The following is a 20,168-nucleotide window of genomic DNA, read 5'->3' as shown; positions in this document are numbered from 1 at the left end:
GGACGTCATCTTGGGCTTTTGGGAAACACTGATCCACATAATTCACCATTTACCAAACCACTAATCGATTCATCGAGAAAGTAATTGTCAGATTAATCGTCAATGAAAATAATCGTAGTTACAACCTTAATTGTAATTATCTTTTATTTAATATTTTTGTTTCTTGATTCGAGAAGTTTATGTTATGCACCAATACACCAAAGCAAATTCCTTGTATGTGAAAACCTACCGTACCTAACAATAAACCCCATTTTGATTCTGATTAGCGGGACCAGAATACAAAGCCCACTATCGCCTCGGCCAAAGTCAAGTCAGCTAACGCAAAGATGTCCTCCTATAAAACATATGTACAGCTGATATTCCACCTTGCCTTACACTGAAAACAGCTTCCAGCTCTTATTCCCACATGGTGCTGAGAGGGGAAAAAGCAGCTGACATTTAGAGGTTAAGAGAGGATAATATGAACTACAACAAGTGACGGAGTGAAAAAAAACCCAAAAAGAAACAAAGGAGTCGATCTGAGGGCGAGCGATGGGAGGAAGAGCCGATGAGAGAGTGGAAAAAGACATGGAGATGAACAGACAGATAGACGAGGACGATGAAGAGCGTGACGGAGATGGACTGACTCCCTCCAAGATAACCGATCGTCATGGCGACCGGCCTGTCAGTCAGTCTGTCAGCCACATCCACTCCTGGCCCCTTTACCGCTCTCTGCCTCACCCCGACTCACACAATGGCTCTTCTGTGTGTGTGTGTGTGTGTGTGTGTGTGTGTGTGTGTGTGTGTGTGTGTGTGTGTGTGTGTGTGTGTGTGTGTGTGTGTGTGTGTGTCCACAGAGCCATTAGCGGGTACTCCGGACCAACTGGAGAGCCTATGAGTGACACTGGACCCCTGATGGCTCCCAACCCCCTAAAGACAGCCCGGCGACATTCAGCGAGTCCGTCCTTTTGGGGGATGAAGGAAGTGTTGTCACTGAAAAACCTACGTTTTTTTACTAAAGGTCTGGTTTTAACCTGGATGTTATCTTACCAAGCATCAAAACATTTCCTCTTGCTGCACAGGGAAACTTCTCATCAGAGTGAGCGGAGAGAAAAGAGAAAAGTTGCTGCTCATTATGCTGCAAATCAGCCACATACCTTAGAGGTGAAATGATAACAATAATACCAACCACTGAGATCTTCCTCCAGCAAAACCCTTTTAAATGCAACTTTTATTTACATTTTGGCCATATCGATTCAATTTTCAGCTGTTTTTGAACTATTGTATCCCAGCTATTAGCAGCAATACTAGCTTTTGTCATATTTCAAGACATAAATTAAGCCATTGTATGAAACAGACAAAAGTCAAATATGTGTAAGGTGCAGATTTAAATCATGCTATGCATGTCAAACTAAAGCAGAAACACATCAAGTAACCAACAGAAACTTTTCATGATTTGTTACATGAAGTATTTGACTTAAAAATAATATTGAAAATTTACCAAGCAATTGAAACTGGGAGCTGTTATCTGACTCTTATGAGTTTGTGCTTGGAGGCAAAAACGCCATGCATAAAATAAAAAAGGCAAAATTCAATAAAGATTGAGCCCTAAATGTATATAAGTTTATGAGTGACTGGTCTGTGTGTGCGTGTGTGTGTGCGTGTCTGTGTGTGTGTGTGTGTGTGTAGGGGGGTTAAAGTAGAGATGAAAGGCCAGCCATTGCCTGCTGATGACTGATAGCATTCAGCAGGGCTTTGGCTGATGACTGGCTGATAACACAGAGGACGGCTCAGTCAGACTGCAGGCCGAGGGGAGCCTCAGAGCAGCCAATCAGGAGCCAATGGAACATTTTACAAAGCCAATCAATAAGAACATGTACAAACGGGACATGTACATGGGGACATATAGAGTCCCATCATGAGTTAATAATAGCCAAACAGGAGGCGAATAACGGCCGTGTGCTGTTATATTCCATCTAGAATCTGGGATATTCTAGATGTCTGTGCATCATCTTATACACAGTTCCCCAAAATGTTTTGATTTAACCAATATGTTCAGTTTCCTGGTGAATGTGTGATCTCCACAAGGATTTAAAACAAAGTCTAACACAGGCGTAGCACTTATTGAGAATGATCAGAACAATCAGACTAATGATTGATTATATGTAGGGTATGGTTGAAGTGTCCTAACTCACCAGCCAATCAGAAACAAGCTATTTTAGTCAACATGGTGCAGATAGTTATATCAGTATTTTACAGGATGTAGGGCTTGGTATCGTTTAAATGATGACATTAGCAGTACTCTTAAAGTGATAATGATAACAATAGAGGAATTTATTCAATACCCTTAAATAATATCATGTGAATGGAAGCATCTCGGCACACTGAACTGCCAACTCCGTCAAATACACCGCGCTTGACCATGCCAATCACATCACCTTAAATCGGCTCTGATGATTGGCTGCCAGCAAAGTCATAGATAGTGTTTTTTTTTTCTAGATCTGGGTACAAAAAAGGATTGAATGCAGGTATTGGTGGACTCAAAACGTTTCTATACCACTTAGTATTGGGTTCTTTTGTCTTTACATTAAAGGTACTGAGTACTGATACTCATCCCTAACCGTATGAAAAGTATATACCGAGGATGCAGATAAACACGCATGCATAACATGCACAAAAAAAACAAAAGCTTTCTTTCAACCGCTGTCTAGGCAGTGACACAGAAAAGCCTTGTTGGTCCATTCTCATCCCCTAAAACAAAGACCTCTACAGCAGTAATGGGGGGGGGGTAGAGTGGTGGTGAGGGGGTCAGGGGTCAAAGAGCACATGTTCCAGGAAAGAGTTGTCCCCTAACGTTTTGTAGGTTGGTTTTAACTGCCGGGCCGAGCCAAGACAGCATGACGACAGGCATGTCTGTTAAAACAAACAATCCCCACTTCTGTTTCACTGCGAGTTTGTTGTAAATCCTCAGAAAACAGTCAAGAGTCGCATTATAAAGCGCTTGCATGCACTCGCAAATCACTTAAGCGTTAAAAAACCTGCCGTCCTGACTTTATGTGCCACAAAACATTTTCTGCAGTCTAACGTTGCATTAAAACATCCTGAGTTGCATCGTTTTTTATCCTCACTATCAACTTACTGTTTCACTGAAAAGGTTTTGTAAAGGCTTAAAAAAAAAAGCTGCGTACAAAATGTACCATGAAATCAAACAATCCATACTTCACGTCTCACATAAGAGCCCGCCAAAAACTTGCATTACAAAGTACTGTCGGGGTGTCACACATCTTTCACAACCTTCTGATAACAAAAACCACACACAAAGCTCAGTAATCGGCTCTACAAATATCCCTATCAGCGCTGTAAGAGGTCATTTTATCCTATCAGCCCAAGTGGAAAAGCTGCAGCAGCCAAGTTGAGGAGAACAAACAGGGCGGGCGGCGGGTTGTTCACCTGGGGCAACAACGGTAATAACTGCCTGCTCTGCAACATGTTTGTCAGCACGGGAAGTGAGAGTAGCTGTTCTTACCAGACATACGCAGGTGATGCAGGGGTTGTCGGTGATGTTGGGGATGTGGAGGACTTCTCCTTCGTTCTCACAGCTGGCCTCGGTACCTGGGAAGGAAGAGAAAGTGAGAAAGGTGAGACAGGTGAGATGGTGGCTGAGAGGGAAAAATGGGTCTGGACTTTTGTCTAGACCCATTTGAGGCGATGTTGAGACAACATGACGTCACACAGGCTCCTCTCAAATAATTTGTGAACTGAAAGTAGGTGAATCATGACCACAGAATTCACCAAGGTTATTTAAAGCTGCTCACAGTGACAAACCAGAGAATTATTATCCGATTCTGGAATTTCTTTTAACTTTATTTTGCTTTTTTTTTTTTGTTACACACAGCTTGTTTAGGTTCAGTCTCAGCACTCTCATGAATGTCAAGAACTAGCAGGTGAACAGTGAACATAGAGGAGCATCTAGCTGCAGATATTTTTACTTATGGGCTGGTGGAGACCAAAGCAGAGCTAAAAGGAGAGTGAATATTGGACTTGCACTCAACAGGTAACACAAACACAACTCCAAATGAATGCTAATGTTTCTCTATGTCTGACAACATGCTAACAATTTCAACTTTTTAGTGTGATAAAATGCAGGCTCTTCTCATTAACTGTTCGTTCTTATACCAACAAAAAGTAATACACTTTACAAATTTAATTTGTATTCAACCCACACAATCGTGAGCCAGAATGTGCAGGGCTGCCTCAAGGAGGAAGTTAGGTGACGCAGTATAAAGAGCGACAAAGGGAGGGAGGAGGGATGGCTCAAACACTGGATATTTATCCAGGAGAACGTATGAAAGCAAAAGTCAAATTTGTCTTATTTGAACTTACATTTATTATATAACAAAATGTACATAATCATTTCCTAAACCTAACCAAGTAGCTTTGTTGCCTAAAGAGATTCTGCAGTGATCGCTCGTGTTGCTGGACAATCATAATTTAATTCATGTGTACACAACTTTACATACGATATCATACAAACCATTGTAGGAGGATACGTTGTAATTTGTCAATGTTGTGTTTACAAGTTGTTATGCTGCCCCATAGTGGCCAAGGAAAATAATCAGATATTGCTGCTTTAAGTTTATTTTCCAATTTTGCATGTCAGTTCTGGAGGAAAGCAGCAGTTTCATCATTTGAACTCATCCTGACTACTGCACCTGACTATTTCTTCTGTTTGTATGACATATTCATTTTAAGTGGTTTGTCTGTCCAGGTAAAAGCCGTGACATTTAATCTGAGGTCTTAAAAAACGTAAAGCACTCAGTTTGTTACGAGAGCAAATGTAACCTGAACCAACTACAAAAAAACAACCCTAAACACAAGGGTTTATGGGTAGAGGCAGACAGATGTCAACATCTCACAGCCAGCAGTTCCTTCTGTTGGAGAGGAGCAGAATGCGGCGAAATCCGGACCGATGCTCAGCTGTTTGGTTATGTGTCAGGTTTGTTTTGACTCCCTAAACGATAACTTCCTTCCCAATAGGAAACGTATTGTCTCGAGCTGGAAGTTGAACCAGGGTCATCGGAGAGGAAAAGGTAAATCCCCACCTCTGACTGCTCTGTCTGCGTGCCCAACTACTTCCTGTTTCCTCCGGCTGATCCTATCTGTCCTAGGAACTGAAGATATCTCACTGTTTGACCCCAAAGCACTGCATTTACTGTCAAAGAACTGGTTTTGACTTGTCATTTCCCAATACAATGGACTAAACAACCAGTGTGAATCAAGATCTGCTTGGTTCTCTATCATTGTCCTTTTTTCTATATGTCTTGAACCGTTGTTTGCTCTTTTTTATCTTCTGCTTCAGTTCATCATGTTGTAATGATGCAGTTTGTTAACAATCGGTCCATCGGGATCACTTACGGGTTATCTTATCTTACGCAAAAAATTTAAAGAAGCAAGAATTCAATTTGGTACTTGTAAACATAAGCAAACATAAAATGAAAGACTTTTTTGAGCAATATTTGGTCAGTCTCTTATCAGTGTACTGTGACCTCTGACCTGCTGACTGTTTGGTTCGTTGTAATGTTGATGATTTAGGAATCAACCGTAAGAGAAAAAGGGAGCTAAATAGCTTTCTAAGTACACTTGTACCATTTTTATCCCGCCAATGAACACATTGTGAACTAACTAAATTAGTTTCTAGGGTTACAGGTTAAGCTACACGCTGTTGCCTGTAGCGTCCTTGGCGCTATCAGAGTTTAACGTTAGCAGCTCTGTCCTGCTCTTTATACGATTTGGGGGAGCAATTAACGTTACCCAAGACAACGTCACATTATTACTCATCCTATAAGGCCATTCTCTTGGGACATTAAAGTCAGCCAAACAGGATTGTTCAAGAAAATAACTCATTATACTCGGACTAACTAGCTCGACACTGCAACACAGTTCTTTACGTTACCAACTGGTGAGGATGAAGCTGACTTTTTAAGTTAACCTGTTAGCTTAGGCCTCAGGTCCTTAGCATGGTATCATGTTAGTAGAAACCAAGTGCATATTTAAGCTTTTACAAGAATCTTGTTTTAAAACAAGTCAGCTGGAACGGTTGAGAGGTTTTTAACCAGCCATTAGCTTAATCTAGCTAGCTATCGTCAGGCGTCATTTCAGCTGACAAAATCAAAAGTTACGGGGTAGAAGTGGGAAGTCGGATTTTATCTTCCTACACAACTATGTTTTTATTCTTATGGGTGTTTTAAGGCTTCATTTAAGCACAAACATTGAGAAGTTGAGCACCAATTTTAGTGATTAAGCAATTTCCCTGTAACCACGCAAAAAAAACACGATCTCCGTCCACAAAAGAGTTTTAGCTCCAGAATCGGAACTAATCTCCGTTCATATTAACACGTCTGACAACGCAAATCACATGATCATTCACACCCACTGGGCTGGTGTCACTAGGAGGCAGATTGTCTGACGTTACTTTGCTGTTGAAAATCATGGATGTATAAGTTAAAAACACAGAAAATACTTAGCTTGGACCGACGACAAGGTGGAACTGTTACTGAAAGGTATGATTAGACTGAGTCTACAGTAAGCAACCCAGGAGTTTAAAAACCAAAACGGGGGCAGCAGTGTTTCCAAAAGTCTCTGTTTTAAGGGCTCGGAAACGCCCGAGTGGTGCGGACATGCGGCGTAAACATAGCAAAAGAGATTTGTTTTTCAACCAAAATGCAGTAGTGTAGATGTAGCCTGAAAATGACTGACCTGGTGTTTTGAAAATCCATAACATTTTTGATTTGACTGCCACCGATGACCTTGTAAACTGCATATGAACGCAAAGCTTGACAAGCATCCCGACATAACGTACTGATGTCTGTTTGAAGCTAGGAGTCATTCAACACTAAAGTTAAAGATCTGAACAAACAACAATAGGTCCTTATTGCAGCGAGTCGTGCCGTCTCTTTGAATTCAGCAGAAAAGCAGCCTGTGGATTCTGGCAGAACAGACGAACCCTGACGACTCCACCACCACAGTAAAATTTACAACCTTTGAGTGTAATTAAACTGGCAGGGCTGTAAGTGGTGGGGGGTGAGGGCAGGGGGGGGGGGGGGGGGGGGGGGGGGGGGGGGGGGGGGGGTGTTGGGTCTCTGAGGCCTCGTCCTCAGTCTGACAAAATACCTTCCTCCTCTGTTTGTCAGCTGCTGTGTTTACCTCCTATCCATCGGATACGTCTACCTAGAGATACCTCAGCACTAAAGGTTTCACTTTAATTGGAAAAAAAAACTAAAAACCTGAAACTATTGCAGGCAAAAAGCAATGAAAAGGATTGAAAGAGACGGATAACACATAACACAGTGGTAGAAAGCAGTGCAGAGAGTCACTAAAGGGGCTGGAGCTAAAATACAGCAGGGGACTCAAAACTGTTAGAGGTCTGTCTGACTTCCAGGAGTTGTGTCCATTTTTTACAGTTGGTAAATAAGGTCTGAGTCTTGTAAATCTCTTATTGAACTGAATGATCGAGGTAGCTAAATGTCATAAAAAAAGTCTCTAATTAGCTTCAGATATGCGTGTGCAGCCCAGTTTCTGTTCCAGTGGCACAGAAGGAATTCAGATCCTTCATGTAAGTCAAAGTAACGATAACACAAGACAAAAATACTCTAATCTAATGTGTGTGTATGTGTGTGTGTTTATGTGTGTTTATGTATGTGTGTGTGTGTGTGTGTGTGTGTGGGGGGGGGCATGGCTGTGTTTTAATGTTTTGGAGAAAGTTGTACCAAATTTCCACCAAGGTAGACAATAAAGTCTAATGTGATCTACTACATTTTCAGTTATTATTAATGATGTAACCAAAGTCAAATTTTACTGTTCCAGCTGTTCAAAGTGGAGTTAATGTTTACTACTCTATATCTTTATATACTGTAAAGTAAAAGTTGCAGTGGAGTGAAAAGTAAAATATTTCCCACTAGAAATATAAAATCCCACAAAAGAAAATACTCAACTATCTCAAGCTTGTACTTCTATATATTACTAGACCAAATGTACTTAGGGCTGTTTGAAAAGAAAGAACTATGTGATCTTAATAAATTTGACAAGGATTATATACATCCATTTAGATAACCCTAGAATAAATCGGTTACCAAATGCTTTTTTTTTCAGCCAATTACTGAACAGTAATTCTTCATGTTAAATAGTTGTACGTACAGTATGTATGTATGTATGTACAGTATGTGTTATTTGTTTCTGTATTTATTGTTTAGGAACTTGTATGCAGGTTTTCCTGCTTTCCAAACAATGTACCTAGCCTTCTCTGACTTCAAATGGGTCAACGGTGAGTTCATAAAAGTATCAGAAACAATTCAGATTCAGTAAAGCGCTATCGGACGTAGTAGAGAGACAGGAGAAGACGGGGATGACAAAGCGACTTAAAGCGGTAATGCTATGGTTATTATGGACACGGCCCTGAGGCCAACAGGATGACCTCTGGACCCGCTGACCGCTCCACCTGCTGCTGGGACAGCATTGGCTCAGTCCAACTATAACACCTCGGCCTGCCCAGAACCCTCTGCTCCGTGGTTCAGTAGACAACTGACAGGATGATACAGTGCATATTTGGGATGCCAGGTGGAGGAATCTGATCTGTGCTGGGATCATAATGGTCCTCCTCAGCTGATACACAGAGGTAGTCGGTTCTCAGAGGTTCCCCAACACTGTTTCATGTCAAACGGATACACGTGTTGGACTACAGAGACCCATCTGGTACAGGTTTTGCCCCTCATCTGATTCCCATCTCTCTGTTTGCTTCGGGTCTAGAGAGAGGGGGAAAACGCTGATAATCAGAATTATTCTTATCGAGGCTAAAGCGGATGTGCATGTCAAACATGGCAGCCACTGAACAGCGATCCAAGTAATCCGAGAAATCTGGGAGTTTTTTTTTTTTTTTTTTGGCAAAACTGACATCAAATACGGGGATCAAAAACTTACTTTCCGGAACTTTTATGCACGTTTTCCTTCAGTCAAACCATGTTGCTGGCCTTCCTAACTTCAAATTGGTCAACGGTGAGTTTATAAAAGTATCAGAAGCAATTCCTATTCATAAGGGAAAGACAAGAGAAGACATGGATGACATGCAGGTATTTCTGTTCCTTTCTGGTCATGTGGAAGTCTATAATGATGTTAAAAGCTGGAGAGAAAAGGGGGAAAGCTCTGTTGTAAAGCAGCTTCATCAAAGACTTTCTCCTTTTGTAAATGAGATTATCATGGAATTCAACTACTGTCTTCAAGGAAACCATGCAAATGACGCTTAGAGGAACCAAAACCAAATAAAGAAGCATAATCTAATGCATTTAATCTAATTCCCGTTTCCTCACAGTGCCAATGGAGGCAGGTCAGGACAGTAAAAGCAGCAGAAGTCAGTCCCTCACGCTGCTGATAAGACGGCTGCAGATCCATCCACCTCGCATTCACTGCCTTTCTATTATTCTCATTTCTCAACGGCGCTGCAGGGCAAACAAACTGATATCCTATGATGCAACGCCGCTGTCAAAGGGGGAGCAGCCCGGGGAGCGAGAGCCTGCAGACCGGGAGGGAGAGGCAGGAGAGGCCGCTCTCTGAAGGGAGGGCACGCAGGAGCTGTTCAATCAGGGCTGGTTAAGGAAAGTGATTTACACTTTACAGCCCTGCTTTTAACTCAAAAAGTGGGTTAATTACAACTTCTAGTGACACAAACAACAATTTGAGCAAAGATCACTTATAATTTTAGGCAGACCTTTCATCCTAAAGATCTAAATCCTTGTATAATTTCCTTAAGTTTGATAGAAATGACTTTGGATATTGACTTGTGTCATGATGATTTATGTCGGGCAGAAAACTACCTCTGCAAATAACAAGCTCTGCTGCACATAACAAGGGCTCCAGGGTGGATTTTGGTGGTATCTCTCTCGAGTGCAACCCACTTTCCACTGGAAGAAGAAGACCAATTACTGGCAGGGAGGTACCGAGAGGATCACCCGGGTTAAACTGAAAACCGAGTCTATTTTCATTATCAGGCGCTCATCTGAACCCCAAGACTCGAGATTAAGATCTTACCAAACCCCACAAAACACAATTTACGGAACTTTTTCTTTGCAAAATATATTTTTTTAACCATCGTCATGTCAAAACAAATATAGAGTATGAGGTGGTGCAAAATATAGACGAGAAGTCATAAAGAAAACAGTGTTTTCTGATCAAGTGTGTTTTTTTCCGCATTCTGTTGATGTTTTAGCTTCCTGGTGATCATGCACCAAGCTGGGGTTGTATTGCCTGGTTTCATGGAGCCATCAGCTGACCACCACATTACTGCTAACCAGGAATAAAAAGCTGAGGTGACTTTGATTTCGATGCGCTCCCCGGGCAGAGTAAAAACCGCCCGGAGGAGCACTGAGACGACGCGGCAGACTAAATAACCGGGGCTTTGGGTATGTTTTTACGCACGGTGGGTGTTGTGATGTGTGATTATGAAGCCATTTGATTCCTTTAATCTTACCTGTAATTAGCGGAAAGGAGGGCCGGGGCGTTTGGAGCAGCAACAAAAAGCAGAATAAAAACCTACAGGTGGACCAGGAGGGAGGGTTCAAGCAGCGGAGCAACATCCTCGGGCTTCTTCTCTCCACGAAGAACGGTCAGAGTTTGGTGAAAACGAAGGATATTAAATTAACAAAAGCAATCCAAAGGGAAAACAAGTGAAACAAAATCCACGTTTCTCCCACAGACGTCTCGTCTTTATTCCAGCCAGGAGATGAAAGAAAAGAAGAAGAAAAAACCCTCCTCAGTTTGTCAGATTGCGTTGAAATGCATAGTGACAATCAGCCAGACGCGCGGAGATTACAGCGACATTAAAATGACAAAGACGCGCCGACGGGCAGGAGACAGCGGGGCTGCGCGTGGCGTGCGCAGAAAACAGGAGTCCATGGATGAAAACATTTAAAGATAATGAAGCAGTCCAAACTCCTGCAGGTATGGGGATCTAGAGAGGAGGTTTTGAGATTTGGAAAATGATTTCTCTCCGCTCCTCAGTCAGAAAAGTCCAAACCTAAGTGTCCGGGGTCATTTAAGCTCTGATGGAAAAAAAACAACAACACACAGCTGATTTATAACAACCGGAGAGTTTCAATACGCTTATCATTGCCTGCCGATAAGTCAGTATAGGGGACGTTTTTTCAGTAGACTCGTCTCAGTGTGCGCTCCGTTTGGTATATGGATGCTCGATGCTCGAATGTCCGGGACTGCAGTCTCTCTCTCTCTCTCTCTCTGAACGGTGTAAAAGAGTCGACCAGCCTCTCCTCCTTCTCTGCTATTAAAGCGGACCTCTGGTGTCGGAGCGCACCACACAGCCAGAAAGTCCTGCCTCCTCTGTGAAAGCCGGGACCTCCTCCTGCCTCCAGACCTTTTCTAAACCTCCTCCTAAACCCTCTCTGGTCCTCTGCTCCACAGGTCCTGCAGAATTCTCCCAGTCCTCCTCCTCTTCCTCCAGACCTCCTGTTGTTATTCTAAGTTTTTAATAATCAGTCTATCTGCTGCTATCTGCCTCTGCCTGCCTGCTACTGAATACAACTGTGTGTGTGTGTGTGTGTGTGTGTGTGTGTGTGTGTGTGTGTGTGTGTGTGTGTGTTAATGAGAGAGAGAGAGAGAGAGAGAGAGAGAGAGATCCTGTTTCATTACCAACAAACCAGGGAGCTACATGTGCTTCATGTCTCTATGTTGTAAATGTAAGTGCTTTAGAAGAACAAGAGAGACAAAGAAGAAGGAAGAACAGACAGTCTCCTGCAGAAGCAGACAGACATCAGTTTTCTTCTAAAATGCCCCAAAACGTCACTGTGGCTCGGCAGGAGAATATCGAAATGATTTCGAGAAAGAAAGAAACATTTCTTCTTTCTTCTTTTATTTTAGATACACAGAACTCTCCTTTTTTCTTTGTCTGATGTATCTCTCACTATATTTAGAAATGAGTGTAGTCAAATGTAGTATAGCTACCTTGGGTTTGGGCTACCTAGTTCCAATGACAAAAATCTCAATGCTCCAGCAACTTTGTGTGACGGTGCCGCTGTGCACAAAACTCCATAAAGAAATGGTTTCCCACTTTGGTGAGGAAGAACTGGACCAGAGTCTTGACATTATCCGACTGGAGCCAGACTTTATACCCCACCATCAGTGTGGGACCTCACTAGTGATCTGGGGGGGAAAAAGCTGAAACCAAAAGAGTGGAAACTGTTATAGCAGCAGATTAATGAACATGGTTTTGCAATGTTCAGTTAAGTATCAGATATGGGAGTATTGTTTAAGTGTCCACATACTTTGGACATGCAGTCTACTCTGGGTATGTGTACGCTTATGCAACAACAAAGTTTTTTTTAACTTAATATTCATGAGCTATTCTAGTCATCTCACTAATAACTCCCTCTCCTCTGTGCAAAATAAATCAGTCCTTGAGGTTGCCAAAGTGCAGCCAAGGGCCCATTTAAGGCTCTTGAAAGGGTCAAAGGTTCCCAAACTGAGGTCTGGGGGAACCTCTAGGGGACACTGATGAGACTCTGACAGGACCCAAAGTCAGTCAAGAAAGAGCCAATCAACCGAGGAAACAATTCCTCCCATAGAAGATTTCAAATGCAAATCAAAACCACAAGCAAAAAACCGAAACAATCACATATCATATTAGGCTTCTTTTGATCAAAATCATCATTAAATGAATGTTGCTGTTTTAGATGTTACTTTCAGTTTTATAACGATATCTCCTCCTTGTCAAACTCAACAAGCTCCTCCACCGTAAAAAAAATACTAAACTCCCATAAATCTACAGTCTGGAGTCAACGTTAAAGTCTTGTGTGACAGATGAGGCGGGTTGCATGACAGTGTGTGTGTGTGTGTGTGTGTGTGTGTGTGTGTGTGTGTGTGTGTGTCAGCCTCTTTAAAGTGAAGCTTGTCAGAAGCTCAGACAGGGAGGAAAAGTGAGTCTTCAAAGAAATAATTAGGACCCACCCAACAGCTTTTAACTAAGCGTCAGCCGCTGCTCGATCTGTGCTGCTGCCAGGCGCAGCCCAGGTGTGTGTGTGTGTGTGTGTGTGTGTGGTAAATGTGTCACAGTGTGTATTAGTGCCGTAGAGAGAAAGTTTGAGTGTTAATGATAAGAAAGTGTGTTTTTAAAAAGCCAGTCAGTCAAAAGGAGAAACAGAGTTTGTTTCAAAGAGGGAGAAAATCAAAGAGAGAGAGAGAATGTGAGTGTTTGTCAAAAAAAATGAAAATACTCAAAAAAATGTGTATGTGAAAGATACCATTTAAATCTGTGTCTATGGAGATTGTCTGTGTGTGTGTGTGTGTGTGTGTGTGTGAGGCTGAATGTTGGTATTATTAACCACTAGATGGCAACAAAGAGAGAGAGGGAGCGTGACCTGGTCTGACCGAAGACATACACACACACGCACGCACGCGCACAACCACACACACACACACACACACACATTACTTTTAATGACCTCCTCACACACCGTCCAGCCCTGATAAACACACACACACACACACACACACACACACACACACACACACACACACACACACACACACACACCACACATTACTTTTAATGACCTCCTCACACACCGTCCAGCCCTGATAAACACACAAACCACAACACACACACACAACACACACACACACACACACACACACTTCAGAGGCGCTGATGGGGGAGTGAGCTGTGTGTTAAAGTTTGTAGGTTTTAGAGAAATTTCAGTTATTGTCTCATCAAGAAGAAGGAAGGAACTCCAAAGACGGTGTGCAGGGACTGAAACCAGCCAGCTGAGCCCACTGGTGGGTCTGGAAACATGGCTGAATGGTTGTGATAAAGGACGAGGAGAATTTCAAGCCAAGATGGAGTGTAATGGGGTTAGAAAATTATGTTTACACGTTAAGCATTTTGTTGAGAAGCATTTAATTACACAGTCAGTATAACAGGCTTCATTCAACACCAGAATTGGAGTAATTCAGCAATGTTCGTGTAACCAGTCAAAAAAAACTTTCTCTGTCCACACAAGAGTTTTAGCTCCAACAGCAGAACTAATTTCCATCTGTATTAACACATATCACATGACCATTCAAATACACTGGAAGTCATGGCTGTTTAAGTTAGAAATAAAGAAAATACTTTGGAGAAAGAATCACAGTGGTGAAAAGTAAGACCATGGATTTATTAGCTTGGACCGACGTCAAGGTGGAACCGGTACTAAAAGGTTTGTTAGCTACCTAACCGATTAGTGACGTGCACCGTGATTTCCAATGGTCTCCGGTTGTGCCCGTCCAGGCTACAAAGTAACCCCAGAGATTTCAAACCAACACGGGGGCAGCAGCATTTCAAAATGTCTCTGTTTTACGGGCTAGAAAATGCCAGAGTAGTGGGGACTTGAGGCGTAAACGTGGCAAAAAGAACTTAAACCAAAACATAGTAGTGTAGATGTAGCCAAAAGCACCGGAGAAAAGGTCCCAGCCAGTCTAATCTAACAGTATTTCCTTCCTGTTGAAATGTTCCTTGTTGGATAGTGTTTTTAGAATGACTAATGTACTCATGGTCCCCATTACGTCAACACATTCACCACAAAAGAGCAAATGTCAAGCAGCTAAGAAGATAAAACAAGAGGTTTTGTTTTAATCTGTAGGAAGTGGATTTGAAACAAGAAAGAGAAGCTGTTGCAGGACTGACCAGGAGAGATCAATGTTCTCAGATCGTCTGAGCGTGCTCCTGCCTTCAGACTGGCTGCAGACGGGAGGCGGGACCCCCAGTGGCCCTGAGGTTAAAGCCCCCTGCAGCCGGCAGGTCTGGCTCTGAGAGGCTATGAGGTGGGGGGGGAGGTTAGACCCAGCTGTCTGAGTCAGGCCACACCAACACTTATAGCCCGTTTCCACTGCGTGAACCGTTTCCAGGAACCCAGGAACTCTTTTCAGAAATTCAAGAACTGTACCCGTGTTTTGAACCAGGGTGACAATTTGGCAACTTTGCAATAGTTCCTGTCCCCCCAAAACAAAGTCCTCGTTCTGAGCGGAGCACTTTCTGATGGCCCAGGGACGGGGCTTGCAGTGCTGAACGTCACAGAATGGTCAAACACTAGCTTTCTCTGCTACAGCTTTAGCATGATTAATCGTTTAATATCCTAGTCAAGATTACAAAGTATCCAAAGACGACAAAACAAAACATCTACAACATCTGATGTAGGGATGCTACCATAACAAGACAGACTCTTGGGTTTGAGTTAGAGCTTGGAAATATGGACTATATATTACATTTTTCAGTATTGACATAAAGCACAATATGGTAAATGTGCGTGAAATAGTATATTATAATGTAAAGAAACTACACAATAAAAACGCTAATTATGGCATGTAATTGTTTGTATTTCACACACAAGGACCTAAACTGCAGCTATTTTAGAGGTTTATGGAACTTTTTTATGAACGATTCAAGTACTTTTTCACAACGAACGAACACCCTGGAAACATGTGAGAAAAAGGTTGAGGGTCTGTGTATATTTCCAGGATGTTGAGGAGTGAAGTGTTTTCTATGTCTCTTTCAGAGGGAGGAGACGTGTTTGTTAGAGAAGGGCAGAAATAGTGTGGGAGGTCTGGGATCTATCACGCTCCATACTCTCCTGGTTTTACAGGCTTCTCACAGGGAAGTCCGGCTACGAGTTAATCTCTTGGCGCGTATCGCTGTTGTTGAACACGTACTGTATCAGCACAAAGTCTGAACTTTCAGAAAGGAATGCTTTTCTTGCAGGTTTCAAGTGCCCCAAAGGTCATTAAATTCACTCAGCACATAATTGACTTGACTGTAAACGAAAAACAGTCAAATTGCAGTGGTGAGGGGTTTTTCCCTCCGTGATTGCAGCAGAGTTCAGTTTCAGCTCTTTACCTGCTCCCCTGGACCACAGAACCTGGACGTACACACACACCAGACATCCTCCTCCTGCAGGCAGCCAGAAACCCAGCAGACATGTGAAATGTGGCTGTTTAAAAAAGGTCAAAGAGAAAAGATCTCAACTCACCTGCTTCAATGTGGATTTGACACTGGAGGATCTGCAAGTGTCACAGTGTCAGTGAAGTGAAATGACTGCTACAGTGGATACAAATCCTCTTGCTTGATGGCAGGGGATTAAAGATAGAACCGGTCATTTCTGCAACCTTCAGAGACATAGAATCCAATAATCACAAAACAATATTTATCGTTAGAACAGAAAAAATAATGTACCTGTGTTATTCGGGGTATTTTACTTTCTTTTATGGCTAATTCATTAGAGACACTACAGGTCAACAGGGTAAATACCATACAGCCTGACCTTCCTCCACAGCACTGGGAAGGAGGGTCTGACTAGTCCACACAGCACTCCAGGATGGGCGAAAAATGTTCTCTGGTTTGTTGGCTTGTCTGTGAACCAATTACAATCGTCATGGGCTGGACTCAATGTAAGAAATTACAACACAAAGAAAGCGGGAGGTGACGGACATGCGGCCTGAAAAAGGAAACATCCAGTGGAATTTTTCTGGCGACACCTAAACAATCCCGGAAATGAAAGGTCGTCGATATGTACTAATCACCATATAACCTCCCTAGTTGATTACTTACATTAAGACAAGGCAGGTTCAGAATTCTTGGTTACTTTAGTTGACATTTAGAAGGTTTTGATAGAGGGAAATATGGATATCACTAACGTTTTTCAGGTATCAAATGTTTAAATCAGGCTATAAATGATTTAGGAACACACCCCTTCAGAATAAAGATGGTAATCAAAGTGGAAAGTTTGGTGTAGGTACGTGCTACTTATGTGGAGATTTGCCTCAGATTTTGATAAAAAAAATACTTGAGATAAAGGCCTTTACATTTTTGCAATAAATTTCCCCATTAACAGAATTAAAAGGTATGAATATGAATGTTAAAAGTGGAGGAGAAAATAAGATCTAAAATATATTTTATATATATTTTATTTATATCTTTCCACATGGAAGAAAATGTTGTAACGTCACTTTGAGGAGACAAAAACATGATGTAGCTGCGTTACCAAGGAGACAACATATCATTTCTGGAAATTTTCCCCTGGGATCAAAACAAAAAACACGGGATCAGTGTTGTTCACACAAAAAAAGAAATCCGAGCCACTTAAGTTCCCCGTGGCGGAGGTGAAACGTTGCTGACACTTCAGATCTGCAGCGAGAGTAAAATGATTCGGCAATTATCTGATCCAGTTTGTTTACGCCTAAAACCCTGGGAGACAGAAATAAGCTCCGAAATAAAACCCACACTGAGCCGGCTGCTACTCAACGTCTAAATCCAAACTGCATTTTTATTACACCCTGTCCAAACTGCTGTGGCCCCGGTAACATTTTGATTGTTTAAGTATTGTTGTTTGATGTTTTTACCAGTTGGGTGTGTGCAGCCATGTTCGGCGGTTCCTCACTTCAGAGTTGGTTTACTGGGCTGAGGCGAGAATGAAGGAAGAAGTCACTGAAAAGGGAAAATCTGGGGAAATGTTTGAAGTCACGAATACAAAACGCAAACCAAACAGAGCAAAGGAAGAAGACGGTGAAGCTCTGGAAGAGAGACTGAGAGGGGACAAAAGAAGGAGAGGAAAGAGAAAAAGAGAGGATGCTGAAGAATTAGGTTTGTGAGGATCAAAAAATGACCCCAGACACATTTACTATTCTGTTAAGAGTTACTTCATTACTGTTTATTATATAACTTTATATATATAACCTTTATTTCATCAGGTAATCTCATCAGAGATCAGGATCGACCTGAGAACAGCAGAAGTAGAAGAAGTAGGTACACACAACCACACAACCACATTTAAGTAACACTCAGACATCACAACAAGTCCAAAATGAACAGTTTGAATTCAAAGGGACGAGACATATCGGTTTGTTCGTTGTCCTAAAATCCGTGTACGCTTATTCTCCTTGTCCTCACTTTTCACTCCCGCTTCGATGTGCTAATCATTTGGATCTGGATCTTCAGCGCTCCCTTCTGAATGAATGGTGTGTTTAAGTGTTTCCTTGTGCATATTTGTGTAATCTGTCCACTTTCATGCCCCCCCCCCTCCCTCCTCCTCCTCCACTGGGCTGGCTACATAAAACTGACTTGACTACATGTGATTGACACTCATGTGTTCATCATTAACATCATTTTCATGAAATTTGGTGGAAAGGGTGTAGCACGGGCCAAGGAGGAACCCACTCAGTTTTGAAGGGGATACAGAAATTATTTTTCACTTTCAACAACATAGCGCTGCATTCACATGGTTTTTGAATGATCTAAAAAATGAGATCCCAACTGAGAAAATGTACACAAACACTCCCGCAAGTAAGATTGTTAACATTGCGCAATATGGCATGCGATGGCGGAGGTCTACGCTCTCCGAGTGCCCTTTTATCCCTTTGTTATGAAAATTAATGTGTAAGAGATATAACTACTACTTGTTTTATTGACAGTATAAAGCCTGTCATCCTATCTTTATCTCTTAGCTGTGTGACTTCGACACTGTGTGTTGGCAAAGGGAAAACCACGGCGTCCAAAAACGGAGGTTGTGTAACACCAAGTTTGTGTCTGACCCATCAGAGATGTCTATTATTCTAACATTTTCAAAACTAAATTTCAACATGTTTGTGGCACTTGAATGGTGAGACTTTTTACACAATTTGAAAATATGGCCAAAAAAATAAAAGTTGGAACAAAGTAGTTTCTCTGGTTAACAAAAAAGGGGTACATTTCTTGAAAATAATCCCACAGTTCCAGGACCGAAAAGTCCCTGTGGGTGGGGAAGGGTGGAGTATTAAAATATATAAAAAAACAAACAAAGAGAGGCTGATAATTTAGTGAGCGTTGATAGATGGAAGGATGGAGAGATCGGAAGAGAGAGATTGCGAACGTGTTATTGGAATAGGAATGAGGGAAAGGAGGTTTGAAGTGAATTAGAAGAGTTAAAAAAAGAAAAGAAAAAGAAAAGGTGACTTTAAAAGAAGGAAGTGACCAAAAAAATATGGAGAGAAAAAGTGCATTGACAGAAAGATGGTTGGCAAGATGTATAGAGATGAAGGGAATGATAAGAAAGAGGGGATAAATAGACATGAAGTATGATGGCGTAAGTATTTTTTATCCCCCTATAAAAACAGAATTGAGCTAAGAGAGTAAGATGAAAATATTTGCATTATGGAAAAATAGAAAGAGAGAAACTGAGAGACAGAGAAGAGCGTTTTTGCGGATTGTTGTAACTTTATACGCAGCGCTCCTACATGTACACACTGTGAGAGCTGCTGCCAGAATAAACAGCAGCAGCTCTGCTTTAGCACCGTTACCCAATCTGCCGCTGACCTCCGCTCCACACCCACGAAAAAAAAACAACCTAAAACAATCCCTTCAAAAGCCGTCAGACCGAGTCCTGTTCATCAACCTGACAAGTGTTTGGTTCCTTTTTACACTTTGTCCGCAACTCTCTGGTGAGATGTAAGAATCACGCTCTGTTCGAGAGACCATCGAAAGTCGGAAGAATTCTGAAATGTGCCATTCCGAGGTTTCTGTTACTTAATACACATTGTGTGATGCACTTTAAAACACTCCAGTCCAGTGTTTTTTTATGCAGGCCCATTAACCGGTGACTGTTTGGTTCACGTCTGATTGCCTGGATACGCCACTGCCTTATTTAAGTCATCAACTCTGCAGAAAAGTACAACAGCACCCGTTTAACCGTTTTACACACCAAATTAGCACACATTGTTATTTGTAACTTGACTACCAGGCTGTATGTGTAAGCCTTCGGGCTGTGAACATCCAACTGCATTACATCCAGTATTCTTGTAATTCATTACACGGCGCCGCCAGACGTCTCCCGATACAATATCATCACGATACTTTTGCCATAATATGATATTATTGCGATTTAAAATATATTTAAATATTCTGCGACATATTGCAATTTACTACCTTTTTTCAAATGATGTCCCTTAAAGGAAACTTTGTCAACATCTGTTTCATCTAAAAAAAGATACATTTCTCATTTTTTTTCATCTCACTTTAATTGTTTTGCTGCAAAATGGGATTGTCAAGCAGACACACATACACATATATAATAAAAGATTGATACTTGGCGCCTGGGTATCGATACAGTATTGCCACTTAAAATATCGCG

The 20,168-nt window shown here is 41.9% G+C and overlaps 1 protein-coding gene and 1 long non-coding RNA gene across 3 annotated transcripts in view; one reads left to right on the top strand and one right to left on the bottom strand.

Moving 5' to 3' along the window:
* The window catches only part of bmper (BMP binding endothelial regulator), a 37,973-nt gene extending 25,848 nt beyond the window's left edge, over positions 1-12,125 (bottom strand). The window contains exons 1-2 of one of the 2 annotated variants that reach the window (XM_032517506.1): positions 11,983-12,125; positions 3,506-3,591 (exon numbers count right to left, since the gene is read on the bottom strand). Coding sequence is in view for 1 of the 2 variants with exons in the window: in XM_032517505.1 (XP_032373396.1) it covers positions 3,506-3,591; positions 10,496-10,601 (192 nt within the window). In the remaining variant the exon portion in view is untranslated. Of the gene's footprint in view, positions 1-3,505; positions 3,592-10,495; positions 11,557-11,982 lie in introns of those variants that run through there. The other variant, XM_032517505.1, reaches the window with a different exon arrangement.
* Positions 5,407-14,180, top strand: LOC116690502 (uncharacterized). Its single transcript, XR_004332274.1, has 3 exons — positions 5,407-6,479; positions 6,550-6,554; positions 14,132-14,180. It is a non-coding gene; the product is annotated as an uncharacterized LOC116690502 (long non-coding RNA).
* The last annotated feature ends 5,988 nt before the right edge of the window (positions 14,181-20,168 follow it).

Source organism: Etheostoma spectabile, chromosome 6 (genome assembly GCF_008692095.1).
Source record: "Etheostoma spectabile isolate EspeVRDwgs_2016 chromosome 6, UIUC_Espe_1.0, whole genome shotgun sequence".
In the NCBI taxonomy this organism is placed as follows: domain Eukaryota; kingdom Metazoa; phylum Chordata; class Actinopteri; order Perciformes; family Percidae; genus Etheostoma; species Etheostoma spectabile.
This window is presented reverse-complemented; position numbering and strand designations above follow the sequence as displayed.